The sequence below is a fragment of the Lipophrys pholis genome (assembly GCF_963383615.2).
Source record: "Lipophrys pholis genome assembly, chromosome: 13".
NCBI classification, from domain to species: Eukaryota; Metazoa; Chordata; class Actinopteri; order Blenniiformes; family Blenniidae; genus Lipophrys; species Lipophrys pholis.
In genome coordinates, this window is record NC_137632.1 from 29612298 (window position 1) to 29633345 (window position 21048).

Consider the following 21048-nt stretch of genomic DNA (forward strand, 5'->3'; position numbering starts at 1 on the left):
TCAGGAGTTCAAACCGAGACGACCATGAGTTTAAAAAAGACTTTGATCTCACTGATGGGATTGACTGCGAAGGCGGAGTCGGACGGAGCGCTGAACGGTCCCGTTCCGGCGGAGTTGCTGGCGGCGACACGGAACTCGTATTCTGTTCCTTCAAACAGACGAGTCACCTGGAAACAGGAAGAAGACCAAAGGATGTGGGCGTCAAACATCTGCTCCTCCCAAGGTCAGCCACACTTCATCACGTTCTGATTCACTGCCCCAAAAACCTTGCATCCATCCTTCATCCATCCATCATCCATCCATCATCCTTCATCCTTCATCCATCATCCTTCATCCATCATCCTTCATCCATCATCCATCATCCATCTATCCATTCTTCGATGGTTGTTGAGTGGGCGGGGCCTGAGGAAGCTTTTTAGACGAGGTCTGAGTGGTGGACTTCCTCCTGGTGTGTCCAGAACTCTGGCGCTGAAGAATCCTATACCTGGTGAGTGTTTAGTATCGATATTAGTCCCCAGAACCCACCTGGTACTCCCAGCCCTTCACGCCCCTCTTGGTGACCGGCATCTTGTTGACTTTGGCCCAGTAGTCTCGGCCCTTCTCACGTTTCTCCAGCCAGTAGCCCACGATCATGGAGCCGCCGGTGTCTCTGGGTGGTTCCCAGGTCAGGGTCATGGAGGTCTTGGAGTACTCAGTGATGGTGGGCTTCTCCGGCGGGCCGGGGAGCCCGAATGGGTCCACGATCTGGACTTCCTCTGTGCTGCACGGGTCAGAGATCCCGTATCGGTTCTGGGCTCGGACCCGGAACATGTACCTCTTGCTGGTCTCCAGGTTCCACATCTGCAGGTAGGAGAGGTGGTGTCAGTAGAGAGGTGGTGTCGTGGAGTAGAGAGATGGTGTCACTCTGGAAGCACGTACCCCGAACTTCCTGTCGATGATACTGCTGTTGACCTCCACCCACTCAGGTGGAGCCTCCTGCCCCTCCTCCGGCTCCTCCTGCTCCATGTCCTTCCTCTCCACAATGTAGTTGGTCAGCTCGCTGCCTCCGTCATCCAGCGGAGCGTCCCAGTGCAGGCAGCATGACTCCGCCTTGATGTTGGACACGATGGCATTCCTGGGTGGAGTTGGTCGGTCTGAGGAGAGAAAACTCAATGAGCAGTCTGTTCTGGTGGCAGGTGAAGCCTGCTCCCTCCATCATCCCTCTATTCATCCATGCCTCCACCCTCTAGACGTTCTACTTCCTGTAGACCTCCTGCAGGACCGACTGACACTTCAATGGTCAAAATCAATCAAAAGCCTCTTTGGCAACATTTGGCAGATGTCATTTTCCTGGTGGGAGCGTTTGATTTCCACACCAGAAGCCACTAACTCCATCCACTTAGGCTGAACGGGACTCACCCAGCACCATGACGGTGACGGTGTGGTGGGCGGAGCCCATGTTGTTGGAGGCGGTGATGGTGTAGGTGCCGCGGTGCCTCCTGTTGGCCTCGGCCATGGACAGCGACGTCTTGCAGTTCATCCTGCCCGTCACCTGCGTCTCCACCTTCATGGCCTCGTCGGCCGGGTCGATCACCACGTCGTCTTTGGTCCACTCGATCTTGGGCACAGGGAGACCCAGGACGTCGGCGGGGATGTGGATGGGCTCGCCCTTCTTCACGGTGATGCAGTCGGCCTTGAAGTGCTTCAGCATGTGGACCTCGGGAGCCACTAGGGGGACGACCGGACACGCACATGTTGGTTTGCGCCGCTCCTTGAGAAGCAGAGGCTTTCACCGCCGGGCCTTACCTTCGTCGTCTTGGATAACCACGGTAAACGGGATGGACGGCTCGCTCTGTCCGATCAGGTTGGCGCACTTGATTCTGAACTCGTACATCCAGGCCTCCTCCAGACCCTCCACGGTCAGAGTCAGGTCGGGACACAGCTCGGCGTTGCATGGCTCGAAGGCCTGCTGGTCCTGCCTCTTCTTCTCAACAAGGTATCCGAGTATGGGGCTGCCGCCGTCGTTACGAGGCGGCTTCCAGGCCAACGTGATGGAGTTCTTGGTGCGCTCTGTGTAGTGGAACTTCTCAGGGTAGGAGGGTGGACCTGCAGAGCCACCAGAGACATTATTTCACGGACAAGGATGCTACTTCTGAACAGGGAAGTCTCTTTGTTGAGGCAAAAAGCTTCCACATGTTGGTAGATGTGCTTCCTAGAGGAATGTGACCTGCCTGGACCGTCACTCACCCTGCGGGTCCACGGCCTTGATGGGTCCCAGCTCAACTGCTGGTCCATAACCGTATTTGTTCTTGGCGAAGACACGGAACAGGTATTCCTGTCCCTCTACGATGCCAACACACTCGCACTTGGAAGAGGCGGTCTCCACCGGCTGCCTCCACGTGTGCATCTTGGGGTCCCGGCGCTCCACCAGGAAACCCATGATGTCGCTGCCGCCGTCGTCTTCGGGGTCGTCCCAGTTCAGGAAGATCATTTTCCGAGTGACGACGACTGGCTTCAGCTCGGTGATCGGTCCGGGGACGTCTGCGGAGAAAACGGCGTCACTGCATGTTCGTCAACCTGCTGAAGAGTCACCATCAACTCCCAGAACGGCCTCCCGCATTTCTACTTACCCACAACCTCCACCTTGGCCCACGCGTTCTTAGTGCCGCTGGGGTTGCAAGCAGAGATCTGGTACTTGCCGCAGTCCTTCCTCTGGGCGCTCTTGATGGAAACAATGCTGTCGTTTCCCTCGGTGAGGATCTCCACGCGATCTTTGTCGGGTTTACCATCATCCTTGGTCCAGGTGATGGACGGGTAGGGTTTCCCTGTGACTGTGGCGGGAATAAGAAGGTGCTCGCCAGCTCGGATGGTTATGCCGTTCTTAACGGACAGGTCAAGCTCGATTACTGGGATTTCTGAGGAGGGAAACCAGAAACCAAGGCAGGATGTTCACAATCATCTCCCAAATGAAAAGTCTGGCTGAACTGGGATTTCTCTTTCTTCCTTCAGTCTGACCTGCAGGATTCCTGACGAACACTGACTCAGCGAATCCCGGAGTTCCTTCTCCGGCGGCGTTGCAGGCAATGACTCTGACCTGGTACTTTGCTCCCTCACGGACTCCATAAACAGTGAAGCTCCGGCTCTTCCAAGGGCGTTCGGTAGATCTGGACCAGTCTTTGGTACCGGCCATTGCCTGAACAACACAGAACCAACCGGTCAGTTCAGACACTCCTTCTCCGTGTAAAAACAACGGGGGTCAGGTCACGTTCTGACCTTGTCCACGTGGTATCCCAGGATCTCTCCTCCACCGTTGTCGACTGGTGGGTCCCACTCCACGTCAATGGAGTGGTCAGTGGTTGCAGTCACTCGTGGGATTGGAGGTCCAGGAGGCACTGCAGATGGACAGAGGACTTATCATGAGATCCACAACCAAGACAAGCAAACGTCTGGTGACTGTCTGTAGGCTGAACTCACAGATCGGAGCATGAGCCGTCATGGGCTCAGAGGGAACGCTGAACTTGCCGGGACCGGCTTGGTTTTCGGCTGCTACCCTGAAGATGTAGGTTAGCCCCTCTATAAGACCTTGTACGTCCAACTCCGTGTCGGGGACGATGTTCCTGAAGACAACCATGACAGTTTTAGTTTTTTTCACTGAAAGCTGCTTTCTCGGGGGGGGGGGGGGCGTCAAAGTGATTCCTCACCGGTTGACCCGTGCCCAGTGGGAACTGTTGATCTCACGGCGCTCGACCCAGTAACCCAGGATGGGGCTGCCGTTGTCATTGGGTTCGTTCCAGGTGACCAACATACTGTTGGCAGTGATGTCCTCGATCTGTGGCTTCTCAGGAGCCTCGGGAGGTTCTAAAACCAAGAAACAACTGTTCAGGAACACTTCAGTTTGAAAACAATCTCGGCACGAAACTGACGGGTGCATCCATACCGAAGGGATTCTTGGCGATTAGTGGTTTGGAGACGCAGTATGGTCCGGCACCAAACTTGTTCTCTGCCACGACCCTGAAGATGTACTCCTTCTTCTCGATGAGTTTGGGTACCAGGTATCGGCAGCCCCTCAGGGTGGAGGTGACACAGCTCCAGCCGATCTCCAGCTTAGAGTTGTCCTTCTTCTCCAGGACGTAGTTGAGGATCTCGCTGCCGCCGTCATCCAGCGGCGGATCCCACTTGCAGATCACGGAGTTCTTCCTCACCTCTTCGAAGCGGAAGTTCACTGGTGGACCGGGAGTGTCTGAAGGGGCGACGGTGAAAAGAAGACGTTACAGGTATAACGCTCGAGATTCAGACGGAAATCTGGATAGAAGCCAACTGATAAAAACGTTTTGGCACTCTCACCGAGCACGTTGACCTCGCAGGTTGCCGAGGCAACGCCCTGGTTGTTCTCCACCTTCACCATGTAGACGCCGTGGTCGGGGCGCATCGAGTCCCGGATGACCACGGACGACGTCCCGCGCCGGCTGTTGTTGATGTTGAGACGCTCGTTGATGGTCGGGTAGTCCGGCTCCTCCACCTCCGGCTCTGCGGCGGACAGTTCCTCCTTCTTCTCCTCCTTCTTGTCTTCTCCTTCCTTCTTCTCCTCTCCCTCCTTCTTCTTGGCCTCATCTTCCTTCTTCTCCTCCTCCTCCTTCTTCTCTACTTTCTTCTTCAGGGGTCTGTCGGGCCTCTTGCGGAGCGCCTCGGGCCGGATCACCTGGTTGTTCCAGTACCAGGTGATCTCGGGGTACGGCGAGCCGGAGATGTTGGCGTCCAGGCAGATCTCCAGGCCTCGCTTCACGCTGAGTCCGGACTGGAGGCTGCCGCTCAGGAACACTTTCGGGGGATCTACCACAAGCAGAAGAAGAGTGAGAGTTTCGCCCTGAAACAAAGACGCCGCCGCCTGCATCCTGCATCCCGCTCACCGATGGCGTCCGAGGCCTTGACGTAAGGCGTGTTGCGTGACGGCTCGCTGACGCCCGCCGCGTTCTCGGCCCGGACTCTGAAGGTGTAGTTCTTCCCCTCGGTCAGCCCACGGACGGTGTAGGACAGGACGGGCACCAGGAAGTCGTTGCAGCGCCCCCACTTGTCGTCACCCTTCTGCTGCTTCTCCAGGACGTAGCCCATGATCTTGGCGCCACCGTCGTACATCGGGGGCTTCCAGGTCAGAGTGATGGTGCTGGAGGTCGGGTTGTGGGTTTCCACGTCGACCGGCGGGTCGGGAATGTCTGACAAGAGGAAACAGACGGCAGGATTAAACATTCTCTCTGGACTGAAACAGGCTCAGACCTGTTGAATCAGGAATACAAGCCGTGGGACAGACAGTCCACTGCACAAACTAACTTTCTCCTCCTTGTAAATCTGGTAGGAATGAACTGAAACGACCAGAAGCAGACCAACGGCCGAAGAGACACGTTTTAAAATGAGGTCAAACCGACAGCGTCTAAACGGGGACAACTCGGCAACTTATTTCCCTAAAGGGCAACCTGGAGGTTTAAAGGACTCCTGAGGGACGAGACTTTAGCTGAGTAAGAAGAATCCTTAAAGAAGCAGAACAACTGTTTCCTCTCCAGCCTTTTTCCAGTTCAGTAAATAAATAAAGATAAACTATCACACTAAATTCAGGAGCGAACAGCTGCTAGCTCTGCTAGCCAAGATGGCCGACACAATGTCTTATAGGCCAATGACTCGTGTGATTGAGGGTTTCCTGGAGACACCCTGAGGGCCGGTCCAGGTAAAGGTCCACATGTGGACCACATCTGGTCTAAACCATCAATAAAGTCTGGAGTCTGTCCCACGTTCAGACTCTGGGGGTAAACATGGTCGCTGGCAGGTTTGTTTGTGTCCACGTACGTTTCTGGTCCTCGGCGATGACGGGGTTCCGGAGCTCGATGAACTCTCCTCCTCCGATCTTGTTGACGGCCTGCGCTCTGAAGTAGTACTCTCCGCTGGGGATGAGGTCTTTGACGGTCCAGCTCAGCTTGTTCTCTCCAGACATCATGTTGACGTACGTCCTCCTGCCGGCCTCACGGCGCTGCAGCAAACAGACCCAAAGTCAGCCTGGAAAACCCAATCTGGTTCTGGTAAACCCAGTCCGGTTCTGGTGTGAAACCGCGGGAGAGCGAGTCAGACCTGCATGACGTAGTGAAGGATCGGAGTACCACCGTCGAAGTCTGGCGGATCCCAGGAGACCTTACAGGAGCTCTTGGTGATCTCCGAGGCGCTGATCTCCTTACAAGGACCGGGAAGACCTGCACACAGAGACGGGTCAGACGGGCTCCGGGAGACCAGTTGGACTCTGTGAGGACCGGACAGCCGGCTTACCGATGACTTTGATGTTGATGGTGGCGCTGGCGCTGCCCAGCTTGTTCTCCAGGGTCACTTTGTAGACGCCGGCGTCGGAGTGCAGGCTGCTGTCCACCTCCAGGTGACAGGAAGTGTACTCCATCCTGTTAGAGGACAAACTAGTATTTAACAGGAAGTGTACTCCATCCTGTTAGAGGACAAACTAGTATTTAACAGGAAGTGTACTCCATCCTGTTAGAGGACAAACTAGTATTTAACAGGAAGTGTACTCCATCCTGTTGGTGGACAAACTAGTATTTAACAGGAAGTGTACTACTTCCTGTTGGTGGACAAACTAGTATTTAACAGGAAGTGTACTACTTCCTGTTGGTGGAAAAACTAGTATTTAACAGGAAGTGTACTACTTCCTGTTGGTGGACAAACTAGTATTTAACAGGAAGTGTACTCCATCCTGTTGGTGGACAAACTAGTATTTAACAGGAAGTGTACTCCATCCTGTTGGTGGACAAACTAGTATTTAACAGGAAGTGTACTCCATCCTGTTGGTGGACAAACTAGTATTTAACAGGAAGTGTACTACTTCCTGTTGGTGGAAAAACTAGTATTTAACAGGAAGTGTACTACTTCCTGTTGGTGGAAAAACTAGTATTTAACAGGAAGTGTACTCCATCCTGTTGGTGGACAAACTAGTATTTACATCACAACAGTTATCTTGACACTCTGAAGGTGAAGGAACGAGACATTCAGACGACCCGTCATCCTTCTGTTAGCTTGTCTCTGTGTCGTCTAGTCTGTTCTAATTCTTCATCTCAGCTTTCTGTCTGTTCTTTCTACCGATCGCCAGCGTCGGTACCAGAGCTGAACCAGGACCGACAACAGGCGGCGGTAACTCTGAATCCAGTCTGTCCCCGTAGCATCCAGTCTGTCCCCGTAGCATCCAGTCTGTCCCTGCAGGGTAGCGGTGAGTGGAGAGGCTCTCCGGACTGACCTGAAGCCGAGGCGCTCGTCGGCCTTCAGCTCCTTGCCGTCTTTGTGCCAGGTGATTTTGGGGGCGGGGACGGCTCTGAAGGGAACCGGGATGTGAAGCTTTTCAGTTTCCACGACAACCAAGTCCAGAGCCTGGAAGTCCAGCGTCGGGTTGCCTGCAAACACAGAGACATCCTTACAGCCGCAGCCGGAGCTGGCAGAGGGTTTACCAGACAGGAAGTGTCGTCCTCACAGTCCGAGTCTTTGGCAAAGACGTTCTCCGAGATGTCCGAAGGTTCGCTGACTCCCACCGAGTTGATGGCCCTGACCCTCAGGATGTACTCCTTGTCGGGGACCAGGCCCTCCTCCACGCGGTACTTCAGCTCCTTCACGGGGCGAGAGTTCACCCTCATCCACTTCTCGGTTCCGGCCTCGCACATCTCGATGTGGTAGCCCCTGATGGGGCTGCCGCCGTCCATCTGTGGAGGCTTCCAGGCAATGGACAGGAAGTCCCGGCTCGCTCCGGTCACGTGCAGCTCGATGGGCGGCGAGGGGACACCTGCAAGAGACGGCAAGTCAAGGTCTGGATACTTTCTGCTTGACAATGCTTGATGCTGTTAGTTTCCTGGTCTTCAGAGCACTGCTAACATCAGGTCAGTCTCTCCAGAGACACACGAACCTGTTGGGTCTTCAATGGTCAGGATCTCAGTGGGTTCGCTGGGGTGCCCTGCGCCGGCCTCGTTCTCAGCACGGACCTGGAACTGAACCTCGGTTCCCTCGATGACATCCGTCACTCTGTACTTACAGTCCGGACCAGAAGTCTTACCGCACTTCACCCAGCGGGTTCCGAGCTTCTCCTTCTTCTCCAGGGAGTACCTACAGCGCAGCGTCGTGGACAGGTCAAAAACTCTTTTACCAAACTGGCGCCTCTTACCGCGAAAAGACCCTTCAGAAACACTTTGTGTACTGCGTACCTCAGAATGGGCCGGCCTCCATCGTTCTTCGGTGCCTCCCACTGCAGGTCCACGTATCTTTTGCTGATGGCGTTGACTTCCAGCGCGTATGGCGGTCCAGGAGTAGCTGCAGGAAAACACACCTCGCCCGGTCACACCCTGACTCCACCACGCAGCTGATTGAAGGGATCTGTTCACACGCGGCTTCACTACTCACTGAAAGTGTCTTTGGCGAGCACCGAGTCCTCCAGCTCGCAGAACGGTCCTACGCCCACCGAGTTCTCGGCGGCGACGCGGAACACGTAGAGCGAACCTTCGTTGAGCGGCGTCACGGTGTACTTCAGCTCTTTGACGGTGGTGTCCACGGCCTGCCAGCCTTTGCGCCTGACGTCTCGCTTCTCCACCACGTAGTTGGTGATGGGGGCGCCTCCGTCACGCTCGGGAGCCGTCCACTTCATGTCGGCGCTGTTCCTGCTGATGCTGACGACCACCAGCCAGCGAGGAGCCGAAGGAGGGTCTGGGGGGAGGAAGACCGTGTTTGAGCGGGGTGTGGCGTCAGGGAGATGTCGACATGTCTCGGGTCAGCGTGAGTGATTCGGTCGGTTTGTCCCAGAACTCTGCTACCGGGCTGACAGAGTCTTGTGGTTTCAGAGGACATGTTTTACTCACTGAGCCTCTCTTTGCAGAGCACCGGGTCGCTGGGCTCGCTGGGCTCGCTCTCTCCGGCCACGTTGACGGCGCGGACCCTGAAGGAGTACTCCTGCTTCTCCATCAGGCCCTTCAGGAAGTGCTCCAGCAGGTTGATGTTGTCGGCCACACGGATCCAGTCCGTGGTGCCGCTCTTCAGCATCTCAATCACGTAACCGTCGATCTTGGCTCCGCCGTCGTGTTCTGGTTTGGTCCACATCAGGAAGCACGAGGTCTTGGCGACGTCTTTCACGGTGGGTTTACCCGGAGGCCAAGGAGGATCTGGAAGAGGGGCAACATTTCAAAACCGCAGGATTCTGAATGACGGACCTGTGGTGAGGAGGGTTTGACGGGTCCGTACCGATGGGATCCTTGACGAGGATCGGATCTGTCTCCTTGCTGGGTTTGCCGGTTCCGGCCAGATTCTCTGCCAGGACCCTGAACTTGTACTTCTTCCTGGTGGGAAGTCCTTTGACTCTGCAGGGGAAATTCACAACATGTCAAGCGCCTGCTGCTCCTGTCAGACAGCCGGCGGCGGAGCGGCGACGCTCACCTGTAGTTGGTGTCTTTGATGGGCAGCTTGTTGCACCTGATCCAGCGGTCGTGGTCCGGTTCATAACGCTCCACCCAGTACCCCGTGATGGGGCTTCCGCCATCCTCGTCGGGCTCGTACCAGGTCAGGGTCACGGCGTCCTTGGCGATGTCTGACGGCTCCAGCTTGTACGGAGCTCCGGGAGTGTCTGAGGACGAGACCTCCAGTCAGTCCGTAAACCGGTTCAGACAAAGAGGTCTAAAGGACCTGCTGGACCGGCTGATGGTTCATCAGACGCCGAGTCAGAACCTTATTGTACAGAGTACCTCAGTACCTTCAGAGTACCTGGGTCCCTTCAAACAGAGTACCTGAGTACCTTCATACAGAGTACCTGAGTACCTTCATACAGAGTGCTTGAGTACTTATATACAGAGTACCTGACTACCTTCATACAGAGTACCTGACCACCTTCAGAGTACCTGAGTACCTTCATACAGAGTACCAGACCACCTTCAGAGTAACTGAGTACCTTCATACAGAGTACTTGACCACCTTCAGTGTACCTGAGAACCTTCAAACAGAGTACCCGAGTACCTTCAGAGTACCTGAGTACCTTCATACAGAGTACCTGACTGCCTTTATACAGAGTACCTGAGTACCTTCATACAGAGTACCTGACTGCCTTTATACAGAGTACCTGACTGCCTTCATACAGAGTACCTGGCCACCTTCAGAGTACCTGAGTACCGTCATGCAGAGTAGCTGAGTCCCTTCAAACAGAGTACCTGTGTACCTTCAGAGTACCTGAGTACCTTCATACAGAGTACCTGACCACCTTCAGAGTACCTGAGTACCTTCATACAGAGTGCTTGAGTACTTATATACAGTGTACCTGAGTACCTTCAGAGTACCTGAGTACCTTCATACAGAGTACCTGAGTACCTTCAGAGTACCTGACCACCTTCGGAGTACCTGAGTACCTTCATACAGAGTACCTGACTACTTTCATACAGAGTACCTGACCACCTTCAGAGTACCTGAGTACCTTCATATAGAGTATTCAGAATGAAAACTTACCGAAGGGATATCTGGCGATGATGGACGGATGCTCTGCCGGCGGCCCGATGCCGAACTGGTTCTCGGCGAAGACTCTGAAGATGTACTCCTTGAACTTGGTCAGGCCCACGGCCTTGTAGGTGGTCTGCTTGACGGTGGAGGACAGGCGGTGCCAGATCTCGCTGTCTGCGCCGCGGCGCTCCACAATGTAGTTGGTGACTCTTGAGCCGCCGTCGTCGCGCGGTGGGTTCCAGGCGAGGAAGCAGGTCTCGTTTGTGATCTCAGAAATGTCGAAGGCGGCCGGAGGACCGGGCTTATCTGTTCACAGGAGGACATGTTTGAAGATTCCTGGAGTCGTGTCATGAGACTCCACCGTGACGCGATCTTACCAAGGATGTTGACGTCCACTGTGGCGGTGGCGCGCCCGCTGCTGTTGGTGGCCTCGATGATGTAGGTGGAGCTGTCATCCCTCTTGGTCTTGGCGATGGTGACGGTGGAGTGTCCCGCCTTGGTGTCGATGGACACTCTGTCGTCTGGTTTGAGAACCAGGTCGGCCTTGGTCCACTTGACCCGGGGCTCTGGTTTACCCGTCACCTCGGCGGGGAGCTCGATCTTGCTGCCGGCCTTGGCGGTCAGACCGGCCAGCAGCTTGGCGTCCAGCTGGATCTCAGGAGGTTCTGCAGAGACCAGGACTCATGTCATGTTCTTGTTCAGAGTAGAATTTTTTTTAAAAGAATGGAGACGAAGGAGAAACTTGTTTCACTTCAGCGGCACTCGAGCCATCAAGCTGTAGAACTGGGATTTGACCAAAACCTTCATTGTGTGAACACCGAGAACACCTGACAGAAGATCTAGACCGGCTGTAGCTCGCTCTAGACAGTGTGATCCTTCACCTTTGGGGTCCACGGCCTGGATCTCGTCAGTGGCCTTGCAGGGCCGGCTGGCCCCCAGGCGGTTCAGGGCCCGGACCCGGTACGCGTACCACTCTCCCTCGATCAGACCGGTCACCTGGCACTTCAGCTCGGGCACCAGATCTCCACAGGGCTCCCACTTGTCGGTACCCCTCTGGCAGCGGTCCACGTTGTAGCCGCGGATGCCGGTGCCGCCATCGTACTTGGGCGGCTCCCAGGTGAGGAAGATGCCGCTGGCGGACTTGTCTCTCCACCTCAGGTTCTCTGGGGGGTCGGGGACGGCTGCGGGGCGAAAACAGGCAGAGGGTCAGAGCTGCAGGGGGGCGTTCCGGTCGTAGGGGGGAATGTCCGGGGCGGGCGGAGACGCGACTCACTGGCTGGAGACGACACGTTTACGGGCTCGTCGATGTACGCCGGCTCGCCGGGGCCACACTTGTTGCAGGCGGTGACCCTGAACAGGTACTCCTTCCCCTCAACGACGTCGGTGACGGTGAACTCCTGGTCCTGAACGAAGGAGGCCACCTGATGTCCAGAAAAACATCAATGGGACATTAAAATTCGATACGACAGAACGGAACAGAACAGAACGGAACGGAACGGAACGGAACGGAACGGAACGGAACGGAACGGAACGGAACGGAACGGAACGGAACAGAACAGAACAGAACGGAACGGAACGGAACGGAACGGAACGGAACAGAACAGAACAGAACAGAACAGAACAGAACCCAACAGAACAGAACAAACAGAACAGAACAGAACAGAACAGAACCCAACAGAACAGAACAAACAGAACAGAACAGAACAGAACAGAACCCAACAGAACAGAACAGAACAGAACAGAACAGAACAGAACCCAACAGAACAGAACAAAACAAAACAGAACCCAACAGAACAGAACAGAACAAAACAGAACCCAACAGAACAGAACAGAACAGAACAGAACCCAACAGAACAGAACAGAACGCTCTTTACTGGAGTTAGAGTCCATATCTGTGGCTTGATGTTAAAAAAATGTTTTCAAACTGTTCTGAGGTCAGACGGTCTCTGACCCGGACTGTAGCAGGATGTGGTCTCGTACCTTGACCCAGGTCTTGCGGGACAAGTCTCGTTTCTCCACCTGGTACCCGGTCAGCGGACTTCCTCCGTCGTGCTCCGGCGCCTCCCAGCTCAGGTGGACGTGCTGCCGAGTCACCTCCAGGACCTTGAAGTCCTTCGGGGCGCTCGGCGCCGCTGGAGACGGACACAGAAACACGGTCATTTCCCCCCAAAGCGCTGGGAACCGACCGGAACCGCCGGGCGCCACTTACCGATGACGCTGACTTCGATCTCTCCGGAGACAGACGTGACGTCGTTCTCCAGATGCAGCGTGTAGATGCCCTTATCGGGGCGGACGCTCGGCGCCACGCTCAGCTCCGTGAACGTGGACTTGGTCATCATGGACACGCGCTCGTCCTCCGTGCTCAGCTGCTTGTCGCCGAACGTCCACTTGGCGACGGGCGTCGGGTATCCGGTGATCGGCACTCGGATGGTGAGCGGCTGCGGTACGATGACCTCCAGCCCGTCTTTGAAGCCGCTCAGGTCGAAAGAAGGAGCCACTGCAGGAGACACAGACATGTAGACCTCACACTCTGTTCCACCGTCCTCAGACAGGAAGTTCCACTGTCCTCAGACAGGAAGTTCCACCGTCCTCAGACAGGAAGTTCCACTGTCCTCAGACAGGAAGTTCCACTGTCCTCAGACAGGAAGTTCCACCGCCCTCAGACAGGAAGTTCCACTGTCCTCAGACAGGAAGTTCCACCGTCCTCAGACAGGAAGTTCCACCGCCCTCAGACAGGAAGTTCCACCGTCCTCAGACAGGTAGTTCCACCGTCCTCAGACAGGAAGTTCCACCGTCCTCAGACAGGTAGTTCCACCGCCCTCAGACAGGTAGTTCCACTGCCCTCAGACAGGAAGTTCCACTGTCCTCAGACAGGAAGTTCCACTGTCCTCAGACAGGAAGTTCCACCGTCCTCAGACAGGAAGTTCCACTGTCCTCAGACAGGTAGTTCCACCGTCCTCAGACAGGAAGTTCCACTGTCCTCAGACAGGAGGTCAAAGGTCAGAGGTCTTACTGTGCGGGTCGTCGGCCAGCAGAGGACCGATGATGTTTGACGGGTCGGAGACTCCGGCCGCGTTCTCAGCAAAAACTCTGTAGTTGTACTTTGTTCCAAACTTCAAACCAGAAACCTGAAGAAGAAGAAGAAGAAACTCCAAGTGAAACACAAGAATGAGAGTGAGATGAAGGAAAACACACCTCGATCCTCTCTCTATCCTCTCTCTATCCTCTCTCTAGCTCTCTCTATCCTCTCTCTATCCTCTCTCGATCCTCTCTCTCTCTCTCTCTATCCTCTCTCTCTCTCTCTCTCTCTCTCTCTATCCTCTCTCTAGCTCTCTCTCTATCCTCTCTCTCTCTCGATCCTCTCTCTATCCTCTCTCTAGCTCTCTCTCGATCCTCTCTCGATCCTCTCTCTATCCTCTCTCTCTCTATCCTCTCTCTCTCTCTCTCTCTCTCTCTATCTCTCTCTCGATCCTCTCTCTCTCTATCTCTCTCTCGATCCTCTCTCTATCCTCTCTCTCTCTATCCTCTCTCTCTCTCTCTCTCTCTCTCTATCTCTCTCTCGATCCTCTCTCTATCCTCTCTCTCTCGATCCTCTCTCTCTATCTCTCTATCCTCTCTCTCTATCCTCTCTCTATCCTCTCTCTCTCGATCCTCTCTCTCTATCTCTCTATCCTCTCTCTCTATCTCTCTATCCTCTCTCTCTCTCTCTATCCTCTCTCTCTTTCTATCTCTCTCTATCTCTCTATCCTCTCTCTCTATCTATCCTCTCTCTCTCTCTATCCTCTCTCTCTCTCTCTCTCTCGATCCTCTCTCTATCCTCTCTCTCTCTCTCTATCCTCTCTCTCTTTCTATCTCTCTCTATCTCTCTATCCTCTCTCTCTATCTATCCTCTCTCTCTCTATCCTCTCTCTCTCTCTCTCTCTCTATCTCTCTCTCGATCCTCTCTCTATCCTCTCTCTCTCGATCCTCTCTCTCTCGATCCTCTCTCTCTCGATCCTCTCTCTCTATCTCTCTATCCTCTCTCTCTATCTCTCTATCCTCTCTCTCTCTCTATCCTCTCTCTTTATCCTCTCTCTCCCCCCTGTCTCTCTCTCTATCCTCTCTCTCTCTATCCTCTCTCTTTATCCTCTCTCTCTCTCTCCCCTGTGTCTCTCTCTCCATCCTCTCTCTATTCCCCCCCCCCCCCCCCCCCTCTCTACCCCCCCCCCCCTCTCTACCCCACCCCCCCCCCCCCCCCCTCCTACCTTGTAGAACAGGTCTGGACAGAGTCGAGCGTTGCAGCGGAGCCACTTGTCGGTGGCGTCCTCACAGCGCTCCACGATGTACCCGGTGATCATGCTGCCGCCGTTGTTTAGCGGCGTCTCCCAGCTGAGCTGGACCGAGTTCTTGTTCTGCTCGTCCCAGTTCAGGTTGAGGGGGGGGCTGGGACGCTCTGCGGGACAACGACAAGCTGGTCAAAATCATCTCCAGACAACTGGGACGTAAATAGAAAGAAGGCAAACAGAAGCGTGTCGCCGACACGACGGAGACGCCACCGACCGATTGGATCCATGATCTTGACGGGCCGCGAGGCGGCGCTCGGCTTCCCCAGGCCGGCTTTGTTCTCCGCCCTCACTCTGAAGATGTACTCCTTGTTCTCAATCACGTCGTTGATGACGGCGCTCAGCTCGTCGGCTTTGGTCCGCTGCACCGGTGACCACTTGACCGAGGTGCGGTCGCGCAGCTCGACGGTGTAGGAGGTGACGGGCGAGCCGCCGTCCGACTCGGGAGGCTCCCACGAGACGGTGCAGCCGAACTTGGAGACGTCTCCGACGGCGACGTTCAGCGGCGCCTCGGGAACATCTGGAGGCCGGAACACAGTTTGAGGTGAGCGCCGGTGCACCTCAGGGAGCCTGACCGGAACCGCTCCACTTCCACTTCCAGAACTTACCGAATTTGTTCTTGGCCTGCACCGGTTTGTCCGTCTCCACGTTGGGACCGCTGCCGACCCGGTTGCGTGCGCAGACCCTGAACAGGTACAGCGAGTCTTTGTGCAGACCCGTCACCGTGTACTCGGGGCTCTCGGCGTGGTCGGTCGCCAGCGTCCAGGTCTTTCTCTTGACGTCGCGCCGCTCTACCACGTAGCCGATGACCTTGGTGCCGCCGTCGCTCTCAGGCTCCTCCCATGCCAGACTGACCTCACCGTCGGCCGTGTCGACCACCTGGAGGTTCTTCACGGGTCCCGGAACGTCTGGGAAAGAAAACATTCCATTATATTTCGCCACACACGAAATCAAGTCAAAATCTGAAGGACGGAAAGAGACAGAGAAGACAGAACAAAGTCTCACCGATGACGTCCAGGTTGATGAAGGCCTCGCCTTCTCCATGCTTGTTCTTGATCTGGACCCGGTAGCGACCCTGGTCCGACTTCTTGGGGTCCTTGAGGCGGTACTCGGTGCGGTCGGCCGCCGTGTGCACGTTGTCTTTGGGCAGGTTCATGTTGTTGTAGAACCAGTCGGCCTGGGCCTGCGGGTAGGCGCTGTACGGCACCGCCAGCACCACCGGCTTCCCCGCGTCCGTCACGTAGTTCTGGTCCGTGGTTTTGATCTGAGGCACGGCTGCAGGAGACCGGAACACCAGGGTCAGGGGGTGTCGAGCTAATGCTAAACACTGATACTGCCACGTCACTACAGCCAGCGGTTCAGCCGCCATCATCGAAGCTGCTCCTCACCGGAGGAACTGGGTGGCTAATGCTAATGCGCTGGATAATGCTAATGCTAACATTAACATGTTGGTATTCTGACGCTGCCCTCGGATTGGCCGACACGCTGAGCTGCCTCCTCACCTGCCAGCTCCAGCTTAGCCTTGGCATCCTTGTCCTTGGCGATGACCCGGTACTCGCCCTGGTCCCGGGGCCGGATCTCGCAGACCTGCAGCCGGTGGACTTTGCCCTCTGTCATCATCTGGTACTTGTCTCCCTGGACCACAGACATGTTGTTCCTCAGCCACTTCACCTCCACCCGGTCCTTGTTCAGCTCCACCTCGAACACCACGTCTGAGCCTGGAGGCTCGAACAGGTCCTGAGGCGGTCTGACGATCTCCACCGGGGTCTCTGGGGGGGAGAGGTCAGGACAGAGGACAGCCGTCAGGGCACAAGACACAGGTCAGGACACAGGTCAGAGGTCACACTCACCTTCCACGAAGAGGCGGGCTCTGGACTTCTTCTCATCCACGCCGCAGGTGTACTCACACTCGTCGTCAGGACGACACTCTTTGATTCTCAGCGAACAAAACTTCCCTTCCCTCTGGAACGAGTACCTGGAACCACACACACACACACACAGTCCTCTAGAGATCAGTACTAGCTGCTGTGCTCACACTTTCTGGAAGAGTCTGAACCGTGGCGGTGGATGTGGTCTGGGGTCGGGTTCTGGGGCTCTGACAGTGGATGTGGTCGGGTGTGGGGTACCTGGGTCCCTCGCGGATCTCGCGGCCGTCACGGTACCACTTGACGTCGGCCTTGTCTTTGGTCAGCTTGCAGGTGAACTCGGCGTCGTCGAACTCGGTGATGGTCTGGTCCTTCAGGTTGAGGCTGAAGTCGGTCGGCGCCTCGCTGATGATCAGCTCGGCCAGCGACCGGCTGTCGGCGCCGGCCTCGGCAGCGTACTCGCCCTCGTCGGCCAGCGTGCAGTCTTTGATGGTCAGCGTGTGCTTGTCCTTGTCCACGCGGTAAACCAGGCGCTTGCTGAAGGTGATTTCCTCGCCGCCCTTGGTCCAGCGCAGCGTGGCGTTAGGCCGGTTGACCTTACAGGAGAAGGTCACCGTCGTCTTCTCCTGAGTGTCGATGTCCTCCAGAGGAACCACGATCCTCAGACTCTCCTCTGGACCAGAACACACACTCAGTCCACGGTACCTCGCCGGTCTGACCTTAACCTGACCTCAGACAAACCTAACCTGACACTAACCTGAGCTGAGACTAACTTAACCTGACCTTAACCTGACCTGAGACTAACTTAACCTGACACTAACCTGAGCTGAGACTAACTTAACCTGACCTGAGACTAACTTAACCTGACTTGAGACTAACTTAACCTGACCTGAGACTAACTTAACCTGACCTGAGACTAACTTAACCTGACCGTAACCTGAGCTGACACTAACTTAACCTGACCTTAACCTGAGCTGACACTAACTTAACCTGACCTGGCACTAACTCAACCTGACCTTAACCTGACACTAACTCAACCTGTGGCTGACACTAACTTAACCTGGGCTGACACTAACTTAACCTGTGCTGACACTAACTTAACCTGGGCTGACACTAACTTAACCTGACCTTAACCTGAGCTGACACTAACTTAACCTGACCTGAGACTAACTTAACCTGACTTGAGACTAACTAACCTGACCTGAGACTAACTTAACCTGACCTGAGACTAACTTAACCTGACTTGAGACTAACTTAACCTGACCTGACACGAACTCAACCTGACCTTAACCTGACACTAACTTAACCTGGGCTGACACTAACTTAACCTGACCTGACACGAACTCAACCTGACCTTAACCTGACACTAACTTAACCTGGGCTGACACTAACTTAACCTGACCTTAACCTGAGCTGACACTAACTTAACCTGACCTGACACTAACTCAACCTGACCTTAACCTGACACTAACTTAACCTGACCTTAACCTGGGCTGACACTAACTTAACTTGACCTTAACCTGAGCTGACACTAACTTAACCTGGGCTGACACTAACTTAACTTGACCTTAACCTGAGCTGACACTAACTTAACCTGAGCTGACACTAACTTAACCTGACCTTAACCTGAGCTGACACTAACTTAACCTGACCTTAACCTGGGCTGACACTAACTTAACTTGACCTTAACCTGAGCTGACACTAACTTAACCTGAGCTGACACTAACTTAACCTGACCTTAACCCGACACTAACTTAACCTGACACTAACTTAACCTGAGCTGACACTAACTTAACCTGAGCTGACACTAACTTAACCTGAGCTGACACTAACTTAACCTGACCTTAACCTGAGCTGACACTAACTCCACCCTCCTCCACAATCAAAGACTTTTCAGATAACAGAAACAAATGATGAATTCTTCATTAAAATAATCTTTTGACTTTTTCCCCAAAAAGCTCCATAAAAATGACATTTTAGAAATCAGAGAAAAGCTCAGCAGGATAAACTCAGGATTACTGATCCTGTGTTTCCCTGTGGACTGACCTTTGACCTTCAGGCTGCAGGTGCTCTTGGCCTGTTCTCCTCTCTGATTGGTCAGATTGACGCAGTAGACGGCCTCGTCAGGCTTCTGGGCGTCCCGGATCCTGAGCGAGAAGACGTTGTCACGCTGCGTCATCACATACTTGCTGCTCTCGAACACCGTCTCGTCGTTCTTCAGCCATTTGGCCTTGGCGCCCTCCGTGTTGACCTCGCAGTTCAGGACCACCTCCTGACCTTCTTTAGCCTCCGTGTCCTTCAGGGGAGTGATGATCTTCAGCTTCTCTGCAGGACGGAACAAATCGGACACTTTAAACAGCAGGCGTCCATTCTGCTGACTCAGCAAAAAGTTAATACTTCAACTTCATTTCTGCTGACTCAGCAAAAAGTTAATACTTCAACTTCATTTCTGCTGACTCAGCAAAGAGTTAATACTTCAACTTCATTTCTGCTGACTCAGCAAAGAGTTACATTCTCAGGTCTATTTCTGCTGACTCAGCTTGCAGTGACTGAAGTTACGGTCAGTCTGGACTAGGGATGGAAATTGATAAGATTTTTTTGATTCCGTTTAACGATTCAATTCTTTATCGATTTTTTAATAATTGTTTTAAAAAGGAGAATTCAGAGGAAGATTACTGGGGGGAGACTCGATTCATGAGTATTTTGTTTGAAGGGATAAAAAGTAGTTTGACAGTTTTCGGCACCAAAAGAAACAAATTAATTTTTCCAAACATGAAACATGAATTATAATTTTTCCCTTAAAAACAGTCACATGTGTATTTTCCTTCATATTCCTGGGAGGCCAGGACCAGGACCAGGACTGGGACCAGGACCTTAAATGAAGACCTGAAGAGTATTTTCTAATGTTGCGCTGTCGACAGGGTAACCGTCTCTGGGAGGCGGAGCCTGGAGAGGAAGGAGGAGTGACGTAGCAGGAGGAACTCGTTCGCTCCGTCTGCAGGGAACCTTGAGTTTTCATATTGTGTTGGTGCTTTTTTTGAGGAGGTATTCAACACAGAATGATCTGATACATAGACATACAGTAGTAGACCTCTACTAGAGTATGTCTACACAGTAGTACTCTAGTAGAGCGTTTACTACTGTATGGTGTGAAAACTAGACTAGGCTCACACATATATTGAAGATCTACTAACATATGTCTATCCTGTGGGCTGGTTGGAGCAGACATTCACACGGGACAGACTGACGGAGTTCATTTATTAAAAGTCCCTCATTTGTCCTCAGAAAGGACATTTCTTCACCAGATGGACGTCTTCAGCAGCCACACAGGGTGGTGCTCTGGGGAGGTGATGGAGCTGAGGGTGGAGCTCAGGGAGTCGTAACCCGGAGTACCGGAGGAGAACCAGCCCACAGAGAGAGAGAGAACATGAAGACTCCACCCAGTTCTCAGTCAGAACCGGGTTTGGATTCCCATCCCTAGTCTGGACTGTTGTCCAGTGTTTGTTCACATTCTTCTGCTGGACTAAAGGGCGGGGCAGGGCGAGGCGTTGTGGGCGGGGCTTACCGAGCACGGTGAGGTCGGCGCCGGCTCTGGTGCTGCCGATCATCACCACGTACCCGCCCTCATCCTTCAGCTCGCAGTTCTTGACGACCAGCGTGCGGCGCTTGCCGTCGCTGAGCAGCTGGTACTTGTCTCCGGCCTGCAGCTCCACGTCGCCCTTCATCCATCGTACTTCGAAGGTTTCCTTGGAGACGGAGCAGGTAAACTCCGCCTTCTCGCCCTCCACCACCTCCTGACTCTGAGGCCGTGAGATGAACTCTGCAGCCAGCTCTGCAAGAGACAGACACAGCTGTCAGGAGGTCAGGAGGTCATGGGGTCAGGAGGTTAGGGGGTCAGGAGGTCAGGGGGTCAGGAGGTTAGGGGGTCAGAAGGTCAGGAGGTCATGGGGTCAGGAGGTTAGGGGGTCAGGAGGTTAGGGGGTCATGGGGTCAGAAGGTCAGGAGGTCATGGGGTCAGGAGGTTAGGGGGTCAGGAGGTTAGGGGGTCAGGGGGTCATGGGGTCAGAAGGTCAGGAGGTCATGGGGTCAGGAGGTTAGGGGGTCAGGAGGTCAGGGGGTCAGAAGGTCAGGAGGTCATGGGGTCAGGAGGTTAGGGGGTCAGGAGGTCAGGAGGTTAGGGGGTCAGGAGGTCAGGGGGTCAGGGGGTCAGAAGGTCAGGAGGTCATGGGGTCAGGAGGTCAGTAGGTCATGGGGTCAGAAGGTCATGGGGTCAGAAGGTCAGGGGGTCAGGAGGTCAGGGGGTCAGAAGGTCAGGGGGTCAGGAGGTCAGGGGGTCAGGAGGTCAGGGCCACGGGGAAACAGGAAGTCAGGACCACGGAGAAACAGGA

At 54.5% G+C, this 21048-nt stretch overlaps 1 protein-coding gene across 1 annotated transcript in view; it reads right to left on the reverse strand.

Annotated features, from left to right (window-relative positions):
- Positions 1-21048, reverse strand: part of LOC308119102 (titin-like) — a 218988-nt gene that overhangs the window by 71927 nt on the left and 126013 nt on the right. The window contains 41 exon segments of the mRNA XM_080478934.1: positions 53-167; positions 526-840; positions 919-1133; positions 1399-1707; positions 1786-2085; positions 2227-2520; positions 2610-2894; positions 2995-3172; positions 3253-3371; positions 3454-3596; positions 3681-3837; positions 3917-4219; positions 4324-4809; positions 4887-5189; positions 5815-5995; positions 6094-6212; positions 6286-6410; positions 7256-7409; positions 7487-7792; positions 7913-8109; positions 8208-8313; positions 8404-8703; positions 8856-9155; positions 9235-9350; positions 9427-9613; positions 10483-10779; positions 10851-11138; positions 11355-11654; positions 11747-11894; positions 12454-12605; positions 12683-12970; positions 13487-13601; positions 14718-14905; positions 15013-15315; positions 15404-15703; positions 15801-16070; positions 16298-16564; positions 16646-16770; positions 16922-17333; positions 18707-18985; positions 20226-20492. Coding sequence (XP_080335060.1) covers positions 53-167; positions 526-840; positions 919-1133; positions 1399-1707; positions 1786-2085; positions 2227-2520; positions 2610-2894; positions 2995-3172; positions 3253-3371; positions 3454-3596; positions 3681-3837; positions 3917-4219; positions 4324-4809; positions 4887-5189; positions 5815-5995; positions 6094-6212; positions 6286-6410; positions 7256-7409; positions 7487-7792; positions 7913-8109; positions 8208-8313; positions 8404-8703; positions 8856-9155; positions 9235-9350; positions 9427-9613; positions 10483-10779; positions 10851-11138; positions 11355-11654; positions 11747-11894; positions 12454-12605; positions 12683-12970; positions 13487-13601; positions 14718-14905; positions 15013-15315; positions 15404-15703; positions 15801-16070; positions 16298-16564; positions 16646-16770; positions 16922-17333; positions 18707-18985; positions 20226-20492 — 9612 coding nt within the window.